This window comes from Asterias amurensis, chromosome 9, assembly GCF_032118995.1.
Source record: "Asterias amurensis chromosome 9, ASM3211899v1".
NCBI classification, from domain to species: Eukaryota; Metazoa; Echinodermata; class Asteroidea; order Forcipulatida; family Asteriidae; genus Asterias; species Asterias amurensis.
This window is the reverse complement of record NC_092656.1, coordinates 13,033,834-13,057,858: the sequence shown is the minus strand read 5'-3', so window position 1 is coordinate 13,057,858 and position 24,025 is coordinate 13,033,834. Positions and strand designations below refer to the sequence as shown.

General features: G+C 36.5%; 1 protein-coding gene across 1 annotated transcript; it reads left to right on the top strand.

Annotated features, from left to right (window-relative positions):
- Positions 1-2,048: 2,048 nt before the first annotated feature.
- Positions 2,049-24,025, top strand: LOC139942038 (acid-sensing ion channel 1C-like). The gene is made up of 12 exons (XM_071938720.1): positions 2,049-2,504; positions 9,533-9,734; positions 10,757-10,938; positions 12,099-12,205; positions 14,510-14,673; positions 15,420-15,524; positions 17,086-17,194; positions 17,872-17,947; positions 18,824-18,881; positions 21,217-21,293; positions 22,056-22,131; positions 23,374-24,025. The coding sequence occupies exons 1-12, from the start codon at positions 2,197-2,199 to the stop codon at positions 23,518-23,520; spliced, it is 1,611 nt and encodes a 536-aa protein (XP_071794821.1). The 5' UTR covers positions 2,049-2,196; the 3' UTR covers positions 23,521-24,025.

Sequence of the window (24,025 nt, the reverse complement as noted above, 5' to 3'; positions counted from 1 at the left end):
AGGAGACGACCCGTAGCAAAGGGTGATTACGCACTGGGTAACAATACGTGTACCACTTTGGCACCGATCCCCCCCCCCCCCAAGAAAAAAAAAATGCAACAAATGCCGTCAGAATTCACAAAGATGACAAACACTTCCGTCTTGCTTCAGAGGCTACACTCGCTTGACGATAGGTTTTCTCGGTCAATTTCTGAAAATGAGCACCCAATTTAACCACCAAGCTATTATTTTTCGCGAAAAATCGAATGCTACTCAAAAGGGTCATTCGATTTAGTTTTGGGATTAGTCAAATGTAATGTTGCGTCACTCGAATTAAAAAAATAATCATTCAATTTAACAATTCATCAAAGCAGCATTCAAATTCGCAGGACGCTTCTTGAGGCGTGTGTGTGTCACGAAAAAGAATGACGCTACGCTAAATTGAACAGAGTGCTAAAGGAATTTGACTCGACCCAAAACGAAATTGAATGACCGAATTCTGAATTTGAAACGCAATAACAACTGGAGAGGCAAAACAGCTTTAATTCGAACGCATGAAAATGAAATTGACTGCTCATTTGCCGAATTTGACCGATAAAACCTATATTATATGATATGGTATTATAGCTGACACATTTGCCTCGTGTCGTGCCTTCGTGTCGCATGTGCCGTCGTGCGTCAAATCGTCCGTCGCCCGTCGCGTCGTATCTTTGTTGCGTCATAGAGTGTCATGGTCGAGTGGTTAAGAGCATCGAATTCAAGTTTTGGTTCGAATCCCGATCGTGACACTTGTGTCCTTGAGCAAGGTACTTTACTATAGGTTTTCTCGGTCAATTTCGGAAAATGAGCAGCCAATTTAACCACCAGCCTATTCTATTTCGCACGAAATCGAATGCTACTAAAAAAGGGTCATTCGATTTCATTTTAAGACTAGTCAAATCTACTTTTACGTCATTCGATTTAACAAAATAATCATTCAATTTAACAACTCATCGAAGCTGCATTCAAATTAGCAGGAGTGTTTTTGAGGCGTGTGTTTAGTCATTCAATTTCATTTTGAGGCAGTCAATTCTGACAGTTGTGCAGTCTTAAAAACGCTTAGTTAACTTGTTGTTTCCTTATACGAATGTTAAAGGCATGCGGTTAATGTTATGGCACTCTTGAACATAATTATGCCAAGATGTCTGGCCCGCCCACAGATGGTTGGTGAATATTTACAAAAACCAACAACTGGAAAAACATAAGAAAAAAGAAAGAAACAAACCCATTCAAACACATTCAAATGTCAGGTCTTGGTCAGTTAACCATTGAAAAAAATAAAGAAGAAAACAACCCTTATGGGGCCCAAGGTAAAGTCTACTGGAAACATAAAATCAAGAAAATAAGGTTCGCTCGGTTTAAAAGTGAAGGTACGAAACGGTTTGCCTTATACAAGTTTATCTGTTAATTCCTATTTCTTTAGTCGTATTTTAGTCGTACTTCTTTGAATCCTCGGTGAGCGAAATTGATTGCCTCTTTACGAAATTGAAAATAATTAAATCAGCAAAATCTCTAGTTGAACCAGCTTTGCTAAATTGAATGATGATTGTTTGTCATGAAAAAGAATGTGTGTGCTAGGAACTTGAATGCCTCAAAACGAAATTGAATGACCGAATTATGAATTTGAAACGCAGTAAAAACCAGAGAGGCAAAATAGCTTTAATTCGAACGCATGAAAGTTAAATTGGCTGCTCATTTGCAGAATTTGACTGGATCCAAACTGGACCTTCTTCAGAGACAACTCTGTAAAATAGTTATATTATTTTTAATATATATTCGCCCGAGTCGCGTCGCCATTTTCTTATCTGTTCTTTACTTTCTCTTGTTTTTATAGGCCCAATTCTGTCTCACTGAACACAGATATGATCATTATTACGCGTCAATATTAGTTCATCCCATTCAAGATTACTCCCACATCGCCGTTGTCATCAATTATTTATTTTCCTAGGTAAACATAATTGTTGACATAATGATATTGATAATCAGAGTACACTAAGTTGCGTTCCTGTGTCATCGCTCATCACTGGTCTGAGTTGGGAGAGATCCGGCTGAGACTAAAGACAAATCACTGTGTAATTTGAACCTAAAAGGAACGATACGTGCCAGCACTAATTAACAATGATTAGTTGAGTGGTTGATACTATTTTAATGCTAATTTAGCGTGGAGCAAACTCCATTATGCTTTCTGACTCGTTAAGCACTATTTGCAGTCGACCCATGTCACCGGGAAAAGTCACACCCATGGCGATCGAGGACGGTGACGGTGGTGGTAGTGATGGTACCGGGCAGCGCGGTCGTAAGCCCCACGACGATTTACAGCAATCTCGGCTAATGGTTATGGTAGGGACTCGTCTTGAGAATAGTGGGGCTCACGGTATACCGAATATTAAGAGGGCAGAGTCGACAAGGAGACGGTTGGCATGGACTCTGCTTTTCCTAGCTGGACTTGGGATGTTTGTATACCAAGGCTATGAACTTATTAACAAGTAAGTGACGTTGGACTATCTTTAAAACAAGTCTTTAATCAGAGTTCGGAAAATTATCAGTAGAAATATTTTTTTACCTCCACGATATTACTCACTATTCATATTATGCCTACCCTTATTGATGAGAATATCTTAAAAAACGTTTTTAAAAAGTTCAGTTTCGTAAGAGAAGGTATACGTTTGGAAATAACCCTACCAACCGACCAATGGCAATAAACTTACTTGGCTAGAAACACATCAGCTTTCATTTAAAGCCATTGGACCCTTTCGGTAAACAGTATTGTCCAAGGCCCACACTTCGTGTATCACAACTTATATATAAAATAACAATCCTGTGGAAATTTAGGCTCAATCGGACATCGGAGTCGGGAGAAAATAACGGGAAAACCCACTCCTGTTTTCGCGCGTTTCGCCGTGTCTTGACATGTGTTTATAACAAATCCGTAATTCTCGTTAACGAGAATTTATATTGTTTTACCGTTTTCTCAAAAAGTAAAGCATTTCATGGACTAATATTTCAAGAGAAGTCTTTCACCATTACCTTCTGTAAACCCTGTAAATTATTTGTAAATCTGTGAACTTTTTTTTTTCTGTACCGAAAGGGTCCAATGGCTTTAACATGGAGTGTTTTTAGAACCAGGTTACTTCGAAGTATTGTGGTTATTGAAAAAGATATCATTTTTGTTATGTCCCTAAATTTGAATCGGAAAAACGATACTGTCAGTGACGTTTATCATATTAATCCAGTTGCGGTTTTTCTTTATGCGTGGACACAACTAACCGCTCTGAAATTTGATATAAGCAAAGTAAAAACTTTACCATCTTTTGAAATGAAATGTTCTCAGGTTAGTTTGGGTATCTACAATTGTATAGGATTAAAACTATCGAACGAAAAAAAAATTGTTCCTTCAATGACTAATATTGGTCGGGAAGTATATTGAATCTGTTGAATGATTTTGCGTAATATTTCTTTGATATCCTAAAAACCATATGGCATAATGCCACGCCCTTAAAGCCATTATACACTTTCGGAACAGAAGAAGAAAAAAAAAAAAAGTTCACAGATTTACAAATAACTTACAGGGTTTACAGAAGGTAATGGTAAAAGACTTCTCTTGAAATATTATTACATGAAATGCTTTACTTTTTGAGAAAAACATTAAAACAATTATAAATTCTCGACAACGAGAATTGCGGATTATAGGTTGTCTCGGTCAAATTCGACAAATGAGCAGCCAATTTCATTTTCATGTGTTCGAATTAAAGCTGTTTTGCCTCTCCAGTTGTTACTGCGTTCCAAATTCAGAATTAGGCCATTCAATTTCGTTTTGAGTCGAGTCAAATTCCTTGAGCACTCTGTTCAATTTAGCATACCGTCATTCTTTTTCTTGACACACACGCCCCAAGAAGCGTCTGCGAATTTGAATGCTGCTTTGATGAACTGTTAAATTGAATGATTATTTTGTTAAATCGATTGACGCAACTTTACATTGGACTAATCATAAAACGAAATCGAATGACCCTTTTTCAGTAGCATTCGATTTCGCACGAAATAGAATAGCTTGGTGGTTAAATTGGCTGCTCATTTGCCGAAATCGACCAAGAAAACCTATACTAAACACATGTCATGACACGGCGAAACGTGCGGAAACAAGGGTGGGTTTTCCCGTTATTTTCTCCCGACTCTAAACTTTCACAGGTTTGTTATTTTATATAGAAGTTGTGATACGCGAAGTGTGGGCCTTTGGACAATACTGTTTACCGAAGATGTCCAATGGCTTTAAAGATCATATCATACCATTTATGAAATGTTAGGATCTGGATGTGGGTTAGAGACATATTTATTTTGTAAATCGACCCAAATCAAAGGTTATGTTGACATTGTCATGACGCCTCAAAAGTGAATGGTGTTTTGTTGTTTGCTTGGCACGGCTTAAATTGTCCGACAGTTAAGTTTGTACATCAAATAATCGTGCTAGGATTTGTGGGCGCACGGGGGGCGGGGGGGGGGGGGCGGTGGACCCCACGAAGTTTAAACTTGAGACATAACAAAGTTTTTGTCGTGGAAGATCGCAAGTTTTTTTTATGATCTTTACCCCGCCTCTGTTATTCAGTTTCAATTTTGGTTAATTTTACTTAAATAGATTATCTGATTAGAATAAGTAATGCCATTTTTTTTAAACACAAAACAAGATTACAAGTTGATTTGAGTTAACAGTGTTTTCTATAGTGTACAATAAAAATTGCATCGGCTCCCGTGCATAAAACCCCACAATATATTTTTTTAAACCAAGAACTAATAATACAAATAAATACATAAATACATTAATTGCGCTTCTTGATTAAAGATAAAACCTTGTTGCCTTGCGTTGACTTGCCATTGCCTCTGACAAAAAATCTTATCAAAGTTACACTCGATCATTATTAGGATAATATTATACGTATTAAAGTAAGATCACCATTGGTTTGGAGAAGACTAAATCCTTACCGATCATATTGTTTGTTTCTAGCAATAACACACATCATTTTTACTAAGCGCATTATGAATAAGAGGTTCCACAAAGCACCAAACAATAGAAGCAAACACGCCAATGCAAACATCCTGTGCGAGTTTGATCCTTGTGCTAACTGACTCCCATCGATCCCTCCCGAGATCAATCAATTATTTATAAATGCTGTTTAAGGCTCAAGGACGAAGGCAAGTTAAAAGGGATGGTAAGTGACTGTCCAAAAATATTAATTAAGAGAATTGATGATGAGGTCGTGCAGAGGGTGATGATATGAAGACACAGTGCATGCTGTGGAGTGCCAGATTTAAAGGGCCAGCTATCCAGACTGTGCTACAATCGTAATAAACATACGAAGAAAAACCCGGATAAGAACTGCTTAAAGGCATCGTACACCTTTTTGATAATGTTGTCATAGAAATTAGGACTCAATTGATCAACGAAATTTGAAGAAAAAAAAAACACTGACAAAATTGTTGCACAAGTGTTTTTTTTTTTTCAGACACTTTTAATTTCTCAAAATCTGCGTTCCACTTCAGAGGGAACCGTTTCTCACAAGGATTTATACTAAGTAAGTTTGTATGCATTGCTAACAATTATTTTGAATAAAAATACTCATAGTGTGCAGTGCCTTTAATACCACTGAATACAACCAAAACCCGGTTCTTTTAAGCCATTGGACACTTTCGGTAAACAGTATTGTCCAAGGCCCACACTTGTGTATAATAATATATGAAATACAGGGTTTATAGAAGGTAATGGTGAAAGACTTCTCTTGAAATATTATTCCATGAAATGCTTTACTTTTCGAGAAAACATTAAAACAATTATCAATTCTCGTTGTCGAGATACGGATTTTTTTTTACACATGTCATGACACGGCGAAACGTGCGGAAACAAGGGCGTTTTTCCGTTATTTTCTCCCGAGTCCGATGACCGATTAAGCCTAATTTTTCACAGGTTTGTTATTTTGTGTATAAGTTGTGATACACGAAGTGTGGGCCTTTAGACAAGACTGTTTACCGAAAGTGTCCAATGGCTCTAAGGGAAGGTATACGTTACGGAAATTGTAGTTATTAAACTCTTTGAATCAATGGCATCACAAACTTACATGCTTAGAAGTGGCTTCAGCAGCTTTCGATAGAAAAGATCACCATTTCACTTCGAAGTAATGTGGATTGAAACGTCTGTCCGAAACGTCACTCAGATTCTGTATTCCAATAACGGATTATCTCTTGATTAATAAATACATCTGTTGTTGTCCCCTGTCACGAACACTTCTGATAATAAAATTGCACTTTAGTGACACGTGGAGATCGTCATTTTTGATTGTCACTATTTTCAAATGTTTGTGATTTTTCTCAGAGTTTTTAAAACTATTGTATTGTATGTAGGCATATTGCTATATACTTCATAGCGTTGGTATCATCTCTCTCTATGCATTTATTGTTCTAATGTGTAATGTAATTTTTTATGTCATGCGCGATTGAACAGCATTGTCTGGCCCCACTTTCGAGCTTTTAATTTTGGTTGTCACTTTGTCTTACTAATTTCTTGGCTGTTCTCTGTAAGTTTAAACATAGTTATGGTAATAATGCTCTCTCTGTATTTATTGTTCCATTGTACAATGTGCTTTTTAATGGTTTAATATTTCTATGGTATTGTCAGGAGCCTTTGAACTGGAAATGACGCATTATGAGAACAGTAATTTGTCATAGTAATCGTGAATGGCGGCTCAGCTTCCTAATAGGGCCCAACCGTATTGTGTGCGAACATCTCAAGAGGCCCATTTGTATAATGGCAGCCATTAACAGGCAGATGCACTATTGGCAATTACTCAAAATAATTATTAGCATAAAACCTTACTTGGTACGAGTAATGAGAAGCTGTTGATAGTATCACACATTGTGATAAACGACGCACTTTAAAGAGACGTATAGTTTTCGAGAAAGAGTTTTAAGAAATTTTCATAGGAAACCCCTAAACTATGCTAGTATGGACTGCTTTTGCAAATGCATCGAAATGAGTAAAAACAAATATTAATAAGGTTTCCGTTTTATGTTTCAGTTTAAATAAAATGTATTGACTTTTTGGAATAAGTGTAGTTATAGGTTTGGTATTGTTTTAGTGATTTGTAAACTTACGGGTTAAAATGATTCTTTTTGTAAAATTAAAGTTAACTGAAGATTTTAACTGAAAGGCAGTAGTAACTATTGGTAATTACTCAAAATAATTATCAGCATAAAACCTCACTTGCTAAAGAGTAATGGGGAGAGATTGATAGTATAAAACGTTGTGATAAACGACGTTGTTTTCGAGAAAGATGTAATTTTCCACGAATTTGATTTTAAGACCTCAAATTTAGAATTTGAGGTCTCGAAAATAAGCACCTGAAAGCACATAACTATACGTAAGACAGGGGTGTTTTTTTTTTTTGCATAGTTTTATCTCGCAACTCCGACGACCAATCAAGCTCAAATATCACAGGTTTGTTACTTTATCCATATTTGGTATACACCATGTGGGAAGACTGGTCTCTGACAATTACCAATACCGTGTCCGATGGCTTTAATACTGACTGTAGATGCATACAATACAACTAAAACATACAACTAAAACATACTAAATAAAAAAAACTCATTTCTAAAGGTGGTCGTGTTTTTGAGATAAAGCCGTAAATCCGGAGTGAATAATGGCACACAGTATAAGAACAAATAATAATCAGGGGAGCTTTGGTTTTCTTATTCAAGTGTCTGGCATAAACAAAAAACTAATATCTTTTTATATATATTTTGTTTGCGGTAACACCATGTGTGTATCTACTTGCCAGGTAGAGTTGTTCTTTGGGAACTGTCTTGCTTTATTCTACTGCCGCGGAGTAGATAATCGGAAGTTCGGGAGACTTCTCAGTTCTGAAAAGAACTGTCCTGCTTTTTAACTATTACAAGGGCGGATGGTATAGAAAATAGAGTGGACTACTACTTTGGCTTATAGGATCGTAATTAACTGTACTGCCGCGGAGTCAGTTCTGAATTGGTCTCAACGTTTCGACTAGCTTGCTCTAGTCATCTTTTACATAACCACATTACTTTGAGTAAAACTTTTCTCAAAATGCTTGATAATATCAAAAGCTGATGTATATATTTCTGAATAACTAAACTTTGTTTTGTCATTAATTTTGGAGCATTACATAATTGGTTTTGCTAGAAAAAAAGTTGCTGGCAGTGTAAGCACCCTATATAATCCGCGATATACATAAACTGACAAACCTGTAGAAGTTTGAGATCGATCGGCCATATGGGTCACTAGAGAATAGTGAAAAACCGATCACAAATTTTGCATTGCATCTTAGCCAAAATAAAAATGAATAAAACGCTCACTGAGCAATAACCTCAAAACGCGAAATTAGATTATTTATTTATAAGCAAATATAATTTCAGACAGAAATATTTCAGGGATGTTTTCAACTATCATCATTAGACCGTGTAAGTTTTATGTAAATCTGTGATCTTCACGATTTTTGTTTCTTACCAATTCTGTAACGTTCCTTTAAGAGTGATTAACAAACGTATACCTTTTAAAGATCAAGTTTAAGGCCATGACATGAAAATGTTTGGTAATAAAATTACCTGTATAAATGTCAGCTTCATTAGTCGTCAGACTTTTGAGAAAAAGTGAAAATCACAGATCGATTTTTTCAGGAGACAATCTAAAATAATTTTCGTTTCCCGAGTCGCGTAAGTACAATGCGCTACGGATAAGTATGTTGTACATGCGAAAATAGTTTTAGTGACACGGTTTTACTCCTTTCTCAAACACTTGAGCACCTAAGCAAGTATCATTGTAAGAGAAGGTTTCTGCATAATTATCTTCAAACCGTGTAGGCTTACTCTAAATTTGTGTTTAAAGGCACTGGACACCTTTGGTAGTTTTCGAAGACCAGTCTTTTCTACTCGGTGTATCTCGACATATGCATTAAATATTAAACCTGTGGAAATTTTAACTGGATTGGTCGTCGAAGTTGCTAGAGACTAATGAACGAAAACAAAACCTTGTTGCACGTGCTTTTCAGATGCTTCGAATTCGAGACCTCATCAGCTGAGGTGTCTAACTCAATTCAAATACTTTAGTGAGCTATATAACTTATTTCTCAAAACTACGTTAATACTTCAGAGGGAGCCGTTTCCAACAATGTTTTATACTATCAACATTTCTCCAAATGGCTCGTTACCAATATATGTTTTTATGCTAGCAATTATTTTGAGTAATTACCAATTATAGAGTCTAGTGTCTTTTTAGAAAAAAAAGAAGTAAAGTGAAAATGATCCGTAGGAAATCTGTCAAATTTGAGAAAGTAGCACCAGTAAAACTCAAACTGTTGCTTGCATCGAAAGAAATTAAGCGCTATAAGTGTTTTAACATTTTCAGATGTGTTGTGTTGATGGTTTTTAATTAAACAGTTTGTTGTAATGATCTGTGATGAATATTTTGTGTGTTTGTGTGTGTGTTATTTCCTTGCAGGTACTACAGCTGGCCAATCAACGTTAACGTCGAGGTACGCGACCTGCGGACCGCACAGTTCCCGGCTGTCACGTGGTGTAACCTAAATCCAATCAGAAAGGATGCTCTAGACGACATATCAGATCTTTGTGAACTCATTGGAGGTCAAAATCCAGATTGTATGAGTAGCAGTGGACCTACTGAATTCCCTTTAGTAGATGATGTAATTAATTAATACGATTTTACAATTTTCTGTCTGTCACTCTCGCCCGCCCCAAATTGTGTGATGAAGAACAAACATGACGTCATCGGACAGAACGAACAAACATACATTAATTTATCATCCATGCAAAGTGTAATTTGGTGTCAATATTTGCACGTAAATAATAATGTGTGAGTAAACACTAGAGACGATGTGGGAATGTTTGATTAGTCTATTGTTCATCATGAGTTGAAGAGCTGTTTGAACATCTGTTCAACTTCTATTCAATAGTGAGAGTCCCTTTCCGGTATTCTTTGTTATTGTTATATTTGAAGCAAACGCAATTGATGTTCCTATAGAACATCTGTTCTAGTTACATTTCTTAATAGTAAATGTCTTTTCGTCATTCTTTGTTTTTGTTACAAACTACAAAAACTATCACATTTTCCATAGGTTTCCGTTGGTGTAAATAGAAGCAAATGCAAAGGATGTTCACATAGAACACTTAAGTTATATTTAAAGGCAATGGCCACTATTGATAATTACTCAAAATAATTATCATCATAAAACCTTTCTCGGTAACGAGTTATGGGGAGAGATTGATAGTATAAAACATTGTGAGAAACGGCTCCCTCTGAAGTTATGCAGTTTTTGAGAAAAGAAGTAATTTTTCACGAATTTGATTTCGAAACATCAGATATAGAATTCGAGGTCTTGAATTCAAGCATCAGAAAGCACACAACTTTGTGTGACAAGGGTGTTTTTTCTTTCATTATTATCTCGCAACTTCGACGACCAATAAGATCTCAAATGTTCACAGGTTTGTTATTTTTTGCATATGTTGAGATACACCAAGTGAGAAGACTGGTCTTTGTCAATAACCAATATAGTGTCCACTGTCTTTAAATACATGTTTTACTGAACTTATGAGTGTAATTTGTTTGTTTTTGAAAAAAAAAAAAATAATATACAAAAATATACCAATCCCGGTAAACTTATGTTTCGACTCACTGTGTACAACTGTCTTGTTATCATTAATTTAGGGATACGATGACTGGGAAACAGATAACATCAGCTACAGTGCCGAGGATGAAGATGACAAGGTCTTACAGCAAGTGACGGGAATCGTGGGTGCCTTACCGTACGAAGAAAGATCAACCACCGGGCACAAGCTCCAGAGGATGTTACTCAAATGCACCTTTCAGAAAAGTCGCTGCTCACCAAAGTAAGCTCTTTCTGTTGTCAAAAAGAGCTTGAATTTCAGTCATGATCTTTAATGGCCACAAGCTTATTCATCACTTTAAAGCGTTGGATACCTTTGGTAACTGTCAAAGACCAGTCTTCCCACTTAACTTGGTGTATCTCAACGTATTATGCACAAAACCTGTGAAAATTCGAAACCAATTGGTCGTCGTTGAAGTCGCGAGATAATAAATGAAAGTTGGTATTTGAAAAGCGTATGTAATCGTTTGTTATAGAATGCATATGATTAGAAAGATATTTTAAAAGTAGAATACAATGATCCCCAAAACCATGCCTCGATATTGCGCGGTTTTCCTTTTACCTCGTCGACTAACACGGTCAGACATTTATGGAGTCAACTTTTTGACTCCCATAAATGGCCGACAGTGTTAGTTATTAAAGGAAAAGGAAAACTGCGCAATTTCGAGGCAATGTTATGTGGATCATTGTATTCTACTTTTTAAACATCTTTCTAACCATATGCATTTTATAACAAACGGTTACAAACGCTTTTCAAAGACCAACTCGACCGATCCAAGGCAACGTGTTCCTTTAAAAAAATGGCCATACCTCCATCCTACAATCTAGACCATTTTAAGCTGAATATTTCATCTTTAAAATATTTCTTCATGTAGCCCCTTTACCAACAATATCTCCCGGCCTTGTTTGGGGCAAACTTACATTACAAAAACTTAAAGACACTGGACACTATTGGTCAAAGACTAGTTTTCACAGTTGGTGTATCTCAACTTATGCATAAAACAACAAACCTGTGACAATTTGAGCTCAATCGGTCGTCGAAGTTGCGAGATATTAATGAAAGAAAAAAACACCATTGTCTCACGAAGTTGTGGTCTTTTAGATGCTTGATTTCGAGACCTCAAATTCTAAATCTGAGGTCTCGAAATCAAATTCGAGGAAAATTACTTCTTTCTAGAAAACTCCGTCACTTCAGAGGGAGCTGTTTATCACAATGTTTTATGCTATAACCTCTCCCCATTACTCGTAATCAAGAAAGGTTTTGTGATAATAATTATTTTGAGTAATATTACCAATAGTGTCCACTGCCTTTAACAATAAGGGGCGCAATTTCATTAATTATTCTATTCATGCTTTATTCTCTTTGTCATTTCATACTTTCAGGAACTTCACTACTTTTTACAACTTCCGATATGGAAACTGTTTCACATTCAACTCCGGCCACAATGGGACCCGAAATTTAAACGTCACAAAATCTGGGCCAGCATATGGTAAATAAACCATAGAGTTATATATAAGAACTAGAGCGCGCACTGGCCTGTATACGCGCCCGGTATGCGAGCAGACGGCCATTTTCTAAGTTGACAAAACAGCTATCTCACAGCGTGTGTTTGTGCGGCCATTTTGTAAGTTGAACAAACAGCATCGCGTGAGCGTTCAATAAAAAAAAACTTCAAACGTGTATTTCATATTCAACGCGCGTGCAGAATGGACGCGCTTGTCATCTTGCGGTCCCGTGGCGTTTGTGCACGAAGCATCACTCGTGCGCCCTCTAGTTCTTATATATAACTCTATGTAAATAAACATTCATAAATACCTCAGACAGTTTCGCTCTTCCTATTGGTGCAGAGCGCGTCACGTGGCTGTGTATAAACCTTTGTTTATGACCGGTACAAAGTGTTAATTCATAGACCTTATCGCAAATACCAATTCGCAAGCGCAGACTGTTGAATGAGGTACATTGATTCCCTTATTAACGTTGTCGTTAATTTATACATACTGAATTATGACACTAAAACATCAAGGAAAAAGAAATTCTAAGCACATCCGGACAATACTATACCGAAGTCCGAAACTGCTGTGTATTCTTTATGGTGTTTGGGCCTATCCCGAGTCGAATTTGAAACTCAATGACGTTTGAAAATCAATTCATCCGTCGCCTGCAAACACATAGATTACTACTTGATTGTGTAATGTTGAATAGTGTTATACAAAGTACAGTTTTCTGTTCGAAAACTAGAAATTATATATTGCAAAAGCTAGATTTTGATACAGATCATACATCTGTTACTTTTAAAGGGTCTAATTATATGTAACTTTTGTAGGACAAAAAACACAATGTCCACAGATTTACACTAAACTTACACAGTTTGAACATAATGATAGTAGAAAGCTTCCCTGAAAATATTACGTCCTGAGGTGCCGTAGGTTTTGAGAAATGAGTAAAACAATGTCATGACAATTTTCGTCTCATGAGACGAAATATATTTTAATAATTTACCAACGTATTTTCATGACATTGTTTTACTCATTTCTCAAAAACTACAACACCTTAGTAAGTAATATTCGAAGGGAAGCTTTCCACTATCGATATCTTCGAACCCTGTAAGTTTAATGTAAATCTTTGGACATTTTGAAAAGGTACCCAAATCCTTTAAGACTACAATTTTATGGAAGTTTCTTATCGGCGCATTCTTTTGTGATATAACTATCTCTTGTTACATTAAAATGGAAGGAATATACATTCTTACATTTTTCAATCGTACTGTTTTCAACATGTATTCAGGTTGTCTTTACATTTCTTATGGCTGTTTTTTGTTTCCCTTCATAGAATTCCCATTGTCATTCTAATGTGTTAACTATCACTGAACTATACATGTATGTAGTTGTACTATTAGTCAAGATGTATTTTATAAGCATATTTGGCAACGTTTTTAATATTTTCATTGTGTAATAAATGCTTTGGCAGAAGACGAGTTCAAGAAAAAAGAAGAAAAAAAAAAAAAAAAGGAAGGTATACAAGTGGTCACCACTGTTGGAAATAACGCATTTTGAGAAACATCTCACTTCACAGTATAATGAGTTTATGTAGGAAAATAAATAAAATGTATGCCATAGAAATTTAATCCGAGAGCGTTACTGTCAGTAACGCTTCTCAGATTATTTACCCACTCAGATGATTATTCATCCTGTCTGGACATAATTTTATTGGCTCCTGAGTTTCGCGAAAGGCGAAATCTCATAAAACGCGACTAACTTTTGAAATGAAATTTTCACAGGGTAGTTGAATGGATTAACAGGCTTTCGAGCTTCATTGTATGATTATACTTTTGTTGATCCAGGGGTGGATTTCACAAAGGTAGTCCTAACTTAGGACTAGTCCTAGGCAATGTTAAGAGATAGGACCAGTCCTAAGTTAGGATGAGTTACTGGTCTTAACTTAGGACCAGTCCTATCTCTTTGCATTGCCTAGGACTAGTCCTAAGTAAGGACTACCTTTGTGAAATCCACCCCTGGCCATCACATTAGGGTTGTTTTGTAATTTCCTGTGCCCTTACTGTTTTTTCTTGCTTTGTATTTACTTATGTACATGTATGTACATGTACTTATAACATTATCTATTTGACTTACTGTCTGCTTGCATTTTTGTAATCGTTTAATGGTCAAATAAAGAATAAATATAAGAATAAGAATCTACACTTTAACCGAAGGTATACTTTGCATTTAATCATGCAATTCGGTATATAATGTGTTCTTCAAAAACTGAAAGAGAACTATCTGTCATATTATACTAGGATTAACTATGGAACTCTACATTGAGCAAGATCAGTATATCACCGATGTGGAGACGGGGGCCGGTGTTCGTTTCATGGTCCACAACCAGACTGACATGCCGTTTCCTGAAGATAAAGGGTCCAACGTTGCACCAGGAACGGAGACCTTCATTGGAATGCATCGGGTAAAGAACCAACACAGAGGATTTAAATATTAATAATAATACAGTTTACTATTACAAAAAAAATGAACTAATTAAATAAATAAATAAACAAACAACAAATATAAAAATAAAAGAGGGACACTATGAACAAAGTGGTATCAAAGATGTTTATATTTATCTGACATCAACGTTTCGTTTTTATAGGCCTATTCAATATTATTACCAGTTAAAACAAAAATTAACAAACACCACCCCAAGTAAACAAAAAATTAAAAATAATTCTGAACCGCTTTCTTCTAATTATTTGTTTAAATTATTTATTCATAGCCTATATAATTTTCACAAAACAAACGGCAAACGGTTGTTATCTTGCTTTGTGTAGCCCCCGCCAGCATGAAATCAAACAAAACGCATTATAAACAGAAATCGCTTATATACTTACTGCAAAGCAAACCCATTTCATGTGAGCCAACCACGAGGACTTTGCAACCAATAGGGTTGGGTTTAAAACACAACTCAGAGAATGAACTGTTTCTACATGTTTATCAGTGTCTAAAGCTTTGAATTCCGGAGTTTTGAATAGGTTGAAAATCGCTTTGAGTTTAGGCTTCCATGATACTATGTGCAAACAAGACATAAATTGAAATACTATGTTTTTCTGTTAGTTCTTTAAACATCTCTTTATACAGGATCCACTGATCGTTCGTTTTATATTATGAATTTCTTCTGTAAAACTTGAAATATGCTTTTCCCCATATTTTGTACAGGTCCTGATTAATAGACTCCCTGACCCATACGGAAGATGCGTCACAGAATTCAGTAGAGACAACATCTTCAAAGACAAATTCAGACATCTACATTACACTCGGGAGGTGAATATTTATTTTAGATTAAGTATACATTGTTGTTAAGTTATTGATAATGATTAAAAATGCACAAACGGAGACCTTTGAGACAATGTAATGGCAAAACATACGAGGTGAATCACTTATTCCCCCCCCCAAAAAAAAATGAGCCCATAGATTTACTCCGATTGTGTAAACACCGATGCTTCACGGTCTAGTCTGCTGCCACCTAGCGTTCCCCGAGAATCTCATAATTTCATGAATTCAAAATTAAAGCAATACAAATTGAGGTGCATTTAGAGAAAATAAAGACCATAATATAGGTTTTCTCGGTCAATTTCGGAAAATGAGCAGCCAATTTAATTTTCAGGCGTTCAAATTAAAGCTATTTTGCCTCTCCGGTTTTTACTGCGTTTCAAATTCAGAATTCGATCATTTAATTTCGTTTTGAAGCATTCAAATTCCTAACAAACTCATTCTTTTTTTTATGACACACAATCGTCATTCAATTTAGCAAAGCTGGTTTGACTAAAGATTTTGCTGATCTAAACCTTTTCAATTTCGTAAAGAGGCAGTCAATTTCGCTCAACGAGGATGACTAAAGAAATACGAACAGATAAACTGTAAAAGGCAACTGTTTCGTACCTTCACTTTAAAATCAAGCGAACTTTAATTTCTTTATTTTATGTTTCCAGTAGACTTAACCTGGGCCCAATAAGTGTTTTTTTTTTCTTCTGTTTTTTTGGGGGAGAGATTTAATGGTTAACTGACCAAGACCAGATTTGAATGTGTTTGAATGTTTGTTGTTTTGGTAATGTTTTTCCTTTTTTTTAATAATCGCCAACCATCAGTCTGTTGGCGTGCCAGACATCTTGGCATATTATGTTCAAGAGTGCCAAAATAATGAACAACATGCCTTAAATATTCGTAAGCAAACAACAAGTCAATCAAGCGTTTTTAAGAATGCGCAAAATCCAGAATTGACTGCCCCAAAATGAAATTGAATGACTTAACGCACGCCTCAAAAAAATCCTGCGAATTTGAATGCAGCTTCGATGAAAAGTTAAATTGTTAAATTGAATGACGTAAACGAACGTTTGACTAGTCTTAAAATGAAATCGAATGACCCTTTTCAAAAGCATTCGATTTCGTGCGAAATAGAATAGCTTGGTGGTTAAATTGGCTGCTCATTTTCCGAAATTGACCGAGAAAACCTATATTTACTGTGCGTTTTCGTTTGAAACACTTTCTGCTTTTCTCATGGTACAATGATCTATTTGGCATACGATATTATTTGAAACAGATTTAATATTTAAAACTATTTTTATAATGCTATAATCTTCTGACGAGTCACAGTTAAAACACCCTTTCTATTAAGGCTCATGTGACACATATTGCATCATTACATTCATTATTTTCTGCCTTGCAAAAAGCTTCCCATTTGTTTGTTGTTTTAGTAACTTTGGAATAATTTCCTTTTCATACAACTAGAAGTATAAGATTGTACATGTCTGAGAGTTATAACCGAAAATCTTAATCACTTCACGCAAAACGTAATCAATGTTCTCTTGTATTGGTCTTATAACAGGCTTGCGAAAAAGACTGTTACTTTGAGAAAGTGTTGTCTGAATGTGGATGTGCAGACGTCCGATACAGATACGATGATTGGGAGAAAGCATGCAACTCAACAGAGGACGGTAAGTGTGACTAACAAACACAAAACACCTTTGCACAGTCGTCATAACATAATGGTCAAATTCCAGGTATCTTGTTTAGAGCAGGATATAATTCTTGCTGCTCCACAATAATCTGCAGGCAACCAGAAAGGATATTTTAAAATGATAACTTAACTGGTTAGCCTACAGATGCTCGGACAAGTTTTAAGGAGCAAGTATCCTTGACCAACTTTTGCTATTTGGAGAACAGTCGACAGCTATAATAATAACTATAGTTCCTATATTTCGCATTACAATTGTACCAATGCGCTTTACCCTGGTCATTGGGCTAGTTAAATTCCTGTAACCTCTCTCCCTGGGGAGTAAACGACCCAAAAGTGCCGTGGCGCTCTTATGAAGGCATAAACCTCAACCTCTACCCTCACAGGTACCCAACATGCTCCTGATGATGGGAAAGGAGAAATAATGCTTTGAAAGCATCTTGGTCAAAAACACAAGTTTCATGACCCGGATTCGAACCTACACCCCGATGACTTAACCACCGTGGCGAAGATATAAGCCACACGGTCATGACAACCTTTAACAACCTCAACCGGTCAACCAGTCGACCGGTCATGACAACCTCATGGCAATGGTTGCCTAAACTCGTTCCAGTCAAACTTTGTTTAACAGGCTGTGTATTCTTTTCATTCCGACAGGCGATTGTCTTGAAAGGGTTGAAAACAGTTTCACTTCCGGTCAGCTGAAATGCAGTTATTGCCAATATTCCTGCAAGTAAGTAATTATTATCGATTAATTGATTCAAGCTAAAAGGCACAGGACACTATTGGTAGGAACTCAAACAAAGCTTAAAAACTTACTTGTTAACGAGCATTGGAGAGGAAACGGCTCTCTCCGAAGTGGCGTATTATTTTTTAAGATGTAACTTCCCACTCAAAGTGTTAATAAAAAAGACTTCAGGCCTGAAGGCTTTTTTCATGCTTCTAAAATAAATACCACATTAAATATGTACAAGGGGCTGTTTTCTTTCATTAATCTATTACACCCTCGATGACAACATGAGTCAAAATTTTCACAGATGTGTAACTGTATGCATATAGTTGGGATACACCAAGTAAGAATACTGGTCTTTGACAATTACGACAGTTAAAAATTAATGAATACACTCCAAAATCAAAGTATAGGTTTTCTCGGTCAATTTCGGAAAAAGGGCAGCCAATTTAACCACCAAGCTATTCTATTTCGCGCAAAATCGAATGCTACTGAAAAGGGTCATTCGATTTCGTTTTGAGATGAGTCAAATGTAATGTTGCGTCATTCGAATTAACAAAATAATCATTCAATTTAACAATTCATCAAAGCAGCATTTAAATTCGCAGGACTTCTTAAGGCGTGTGTGTCACGAAAAGAATGACGATACGCTAAATTGAACAGAGTGCTTAAGGAATTTGACTCGACCCAAAACGAAATTGAATGGCCGAATTCTGAATTTGAAACGCAGTAACAACTGGAAAAGCAAAACAGCTTTAATTCGAACGCATGGAAATTAAATTGACTGCTCATTTGCCGAATCTGACCGAGAAAACTTATATAATAATCATTATTAATAATCGAAATTTTAATGATGGTTTTTGCTTTTTATTATTTTAGTGACACGGTCTTTGAACTGACTCACAGCAATTCACACTGGCCCAATCGTAACTATGAAGTAAGTTAAACAATATTCCTTTTTTTTAATATCCAAAACACCGATGTGTGTTTAGCACTGTATACCCAGTAATTACCCGAGTTCTGTGAACAAATCACAGGCAGATCACTCGAGTGTGATTCGAACCCACGGCCTTTGTAATTCTAAAAACAGTGTCATACCAACTACTCCACCAACTAGACCACCAAAGTGCCCGGTGGCTATAGGAGCAGTTCGAACCCTATGTTACGCAGCGGGTACTGCACACGAGCTTACCACATACGATGTTAACTATTTGCATCGGGGATAAAGAAATTCTATTTTCGGTTTTTACACCAATGTTTAGTTTGATTACAAAATGCAGGGTTTAGACAAGTACTGTCTCTTTTAGTTGAATATAAGTTAATGGGATTAATTGAGAACTTCCATTTGGAATAATATATAGGTTTTCCCGGCCAATTTCAGCAAAAATCATTCAATTTCATTAACAAGCATTCAAATTCACGCAGTTTCCCCTAATTCCCTCAAACTATGGTTTCTTTTTAGCTCTTTAAGCATTCAATTTCGTTTTCGTGCACACATGATTGCATTTTGATCGTTCAGATTCGCTTCAGTCATTCTATTTCATTTATAGGTATTCAAGACTACACTTTGACCATTCTTAAGTTGAATTTCTTCTACCTATTTGCAATTGATGTATTCAAATTAAGACCCACCGAAGCGAACATGATTTTGTTGCTAGTTTGAGTTTTCTTTTTCATTTATGTGCAACGAAATTCAACTTCTTTGCATTCACTTTAAAGATGTCTTATAATGGCTTTATGACATGTGTAAATTGGAAATTAGAGCTCCTTTACTAACACAGATGTTTTCCTATATGTGTTCCCATGTACTTAACATTATTTAAATCATTTTGTTTTCTTAATTGTAATATTGTTCCATTTGCTTGCCTTGTTACCCTTAAAGTTAAAGCCTGTATCAGATAACATTGAAATGATTTTATATTTTTTTTTGCTTTAGCCTTGTTGTCTTTGTTTTTGCTATGTCCAGAACTTGTCATACAAGAAATTAACGAGTCTTTTTTAAGGGAAACACAAGGCTTAAAAATCACAAGGGTTTGTTCTCAAATTTACAAATAAGTTAAGCTCAATGATATCCTGTTTTTTTTTTTACGCAGGTTCTTTTCTTTGCTAACAATTTTGTTTTACAGAGCCACAACGCTGAGAATTTTTAGGGTTCTTTCTCAAATTTACAAATAAGTTAAACTTAAGTAAAAGTTTTTTTCACAGGTTCTTTCTTTGTTTGTTATACATTTTGTTATATTTGTGTTATTGTTCTGGGTTATATGTTTTGTCTCCATCTTCTTCCTCTGAAACCTTCAATGATCTGACGTGCAAGACATCTTGGCATGTAGGTCTGGCTAGGGTTATACCATCTGACGCATTTTTCATGAGTTATCTCTCCAACATGGGCAGCAACGAATGAGTATTAGAACATAGGCACAACGAATAATTTTAATTTGAATGCAAACATTTGGCAAAATGTTTGCCCATTAATGACAATGAATGGTTGACCAGCTCTAGCTACCTGGCTTTAACGAAATTGAAGGAGTCTTGCGGCCTGATGGAATTGAATGATGTAAGTTGACCAGTGAGTGCTAAACTGTTGAAATTGAATAACTCCTTTTGACTCTTGAATGCTGATTCAGAGCGCATTCATTTTCAAACGAAATTGATTGAGTCAGGAGTTAAAATGAATGGATTTTTGCTGAAAGTGGCCGGGAAAACCTATATTTCAACACTTGTATAGGTTTTCTCGGCCAATTTCAGAAAAAGAGCAGCCAATTTCATTTCTATGCGTTCGAATTAAAGCTGTTTTGCCTCTGCAGTTGTAACTACGTTTCAAATTCAGAATTCGGCCATTCAATTTCGTTATGAGTCGAGTCAAATTCCTTTAGCACTCTGTTCAATTTACTGTACCGTCATTCTTTTTCGTGACACACACGCCCCATGAAGCGTCTGCTAATTTGAATGCTGCATTGATGAATTGTTAAATTGAATGATTATTTTGTTAAATCGAATGACGCAACATTACATTTAACTAAATCATAAAACGAAATAGAATGACCCTTTTCAATAGCATTCGATTTCGCGCGAAATAGAATAGCTTGGTGGTGAAATTGGCTGCTCATTTGCCGAAATTGAACGAGAAAACCTATATTATTTCAAGAAGAGGATAAAGCGGGGGGGGGGGGGTGGACACACTCCACTTTACATAAGCCTATCGTGCAAGACTAACAGACGATAACGGAGTGTTCGAAAAGATGTTATTTATGATTTTTTTTCTTCAAAATTAGAATACAGTAATAGACAACATACAGAAAGTGAGCAAAGATTTCGAGGACCTCATTGCCAACAACTCAAACTTTGTACGGTAAGTATATAGGCATGTTCACATATAAACGAAGTTACAAATAATTAATACGAGTATAGGATAAAGCTCTTAAAATTAAATTATACAAAAATATTCATCTGGGTTGTAAAACCAGTTAAAAAAGGGGGATACATCTAGATATAAAAAAAGGGTACAAACTTTCAACCATTGTTAAAATAATTGCTCCACAAAGCGCATTAAAATCGGCAAATTTCTTTTGCAACTAGCATTTTTCATTTTTTTAAAATAAATATTTGTCTATGTTTTCCTAGCCTTGCTCAAGGCAGTCAAATTATTCACTCCGAAAAAAGACCGCGGCTGTATAAAAACCCACCCGTATTCACTGTGTGTAACATCGCACGACACGATGCCCCCGTACGATGCCCCCGTCAGCATGCGTCGGCCGTAAGGCCGACGGCCTCCGCATGCGGTTAGTGGTTCGAGTGCGGATGACTTGTGTGCACAGTAGTCGTACGATGTGACAGTGTGTATACGGGTGGGTCATGCGCGGTGTGATCGCACGCACCACGCACAGGGTATACGGGTGGGTTTACAGCGGCGTCTTTTCGGAGCGAATAATGCGACTGCCTTGAGCAAGGCTAATGTTTTCCCAAGTCCCTAAATCGTCCGACCCACACATGGGCCTAAACCTTGCATAGTAAGATGTGCACATGAGTCTTCATTTTCTCAAGACATGTTTCGAACAAACCTTGTGCTTGTAGTTTAAACACCACATTGTTTACTTTTATTCACCTATATAAGGGAAAATGTTTTACGAGTCAACATTTATTACGATTCGTTGGACTATGAGGACATCTATCAAACAGAGGCGTACACGGTATGTGCATATTTTGTGGTATACTCTTCCACATACTAATTTTGTTATGAGCGATCGCCTGTCACAAGGCCAGGGCCCAAGTTCATAGCGCTGCTTAACAGTAAGCAAATTTGCGTGCTTACTGCAGCAGAAAAAGTTGCTTAAGCCTTAGCGTATTTCACAGGTTAGCAGAAAAATTGGCCAGCCATATTGCGTGTTTACCGCGGATTTGCATTGTGTCGTCATTTATGTTCGTCCGGTAAGCACCGGTAGGTTAGCATGCCTTTTTCGTGTGCGTATGGTTTGCAGCGATGTGAAATAGAAATTGCAGAGTAAGCACAAATTTGGCCGCTAAGCAGCGCTATGAAATTGGGCCCTGACGGCTAAACTTAACTGATTTGGGCAACCGACTCAAGTCAACTGCAATCAGGGCACGTTGCCATGAATCCATGGGGCTGAAGCATACCTTCTCACAGACCAATAGTATGTTGGAAGGCATGCTCATGGGTCATCCACTAAGAGTCTGGCTACTGTATTGGAACCCCAACCGTCCAAGCTTTTACAACGTAACTGACTGTCAAGGGCCTTGCTCAAGGGGACAAGTGTCATGACCGGGATTCGAACCCACAGGTCGGCTGCCGCCGATCAACACCAGGCCCGAGTTTCATAGAGTTGCTAAAGCAGAAAGTATTTCTAAACAACTTCCTGCTAAGCAAACATTAGCAGAATACCAGTCACCAATTGTACTTAGGCTGGCTGCTGGACCTTATTTTTGAACGCATGGTTTTGTTATGCTTAGCCACGTTTGTGCTAAAAGCAGCTTTATGAAATTGTGTTCAGAGCTTGGGGTCCGGTGAACTAGACCGCTCGGTCATGGCACCTCAAATGTCTTCATATAGAGGTGTTTGATTCATTTTGCATATTAGATCAAGTTTTGGGTCATGACATGAATCACTAATCACTGTGTGTTAAGATGCATGTTTCAGCCTCATTAATATTCATGGTTTTCTCTTGTGTTTTTACATGCTAACCTAATTTTGCGTATCATTTGGGACGTAACATCTTTTCGTAAAGTTAGTTTACTTATTAATTTTTTTTTATTTATTATATTATAATGGAAGCTTTCTACAATCATCACACACATGTTAGTTGAATGTGCATCTATGGAAGTTTGTGTTTTGTGTGCTACAAAAGTACCAAAATTCTTTAACCCATCAAAATAAGTTCTGTTTTGTTTTTGTTTGTTTGCATTGCTATCTCCAGTTGAGCACATTGGCTAGCGATCTGGGCGGCCAAGTGGGCTTGTGGATTGGCGTTTCTGTGTTGACGCTGTGTGAGATATTGGAGATCGTGATGGATGTGGCTCTATTGGTATTTCATAGTTGCCAAGCTGGGAGACGGAAAAGATGATCAAATAAGACTTTATGCCTTCGTTTTTTTCTTGAATGTTGTTACACTCGTGTTTATAAACGAGCCTTTGGCAGAATGAAGACTGGTGCAAGACATTGAGATCACCCGTCCGAGCACATCATGCTTTTAAGATTAATAATGTCTATGGTATTAACAATAGTTATGATTTTAACCTAAGGCTTTACTGTAAATTTTGCCCATAACATGCCATATTACCACCCTGGCTACTTTCAGCTCGAGTCTACGTAAATTCTGTCGCCGCGTGATGCATACAATTATAACAAAATATGAAATCGAAAATATTAAACAGATCTATCTGTTTATAATTTTGTTTCTCCGATGTGTAAGCTTTATGGTGTATAATATGAACCAATTCATGTGAAGTGAACCAGTAGGTTTTATAAATGTCCAGAACACATGGTGCAAAACACAACTTGGGCAAAGTTGCCAACAATTGCCAACAAATAAAAAATATGTAACAATTAGGGCAAAGTTGCCAACGAAA

What these genes read in the sequence shown, in the direction of transcription:
- LOC139942038 (XM_071938720.1), top strand. Translation starts at nt 2,197, where the DNA reads ATGCTTTCTGACTCGTTAAGCACTATTTGCAGTCGACCCATGTCACCG. An exon ending in ATCTACATTACACTCGGGAG is followed by an intron (nt 15,525 to 17,085) that starts GTGAATATTTAT and finishes GTCTTATAACAG; the next exon opens with GCTTGCGAAAAAGACTGTTA. An exon ending in ATGCAACTCAACAGAGGACG is followed by an intron (nt 17,195 to 17,871) that starts GTAAGTGTGACT and finishes TCATTCCGACAG; the next exon opens with GCGATTGTCTTGAAAGGGTT.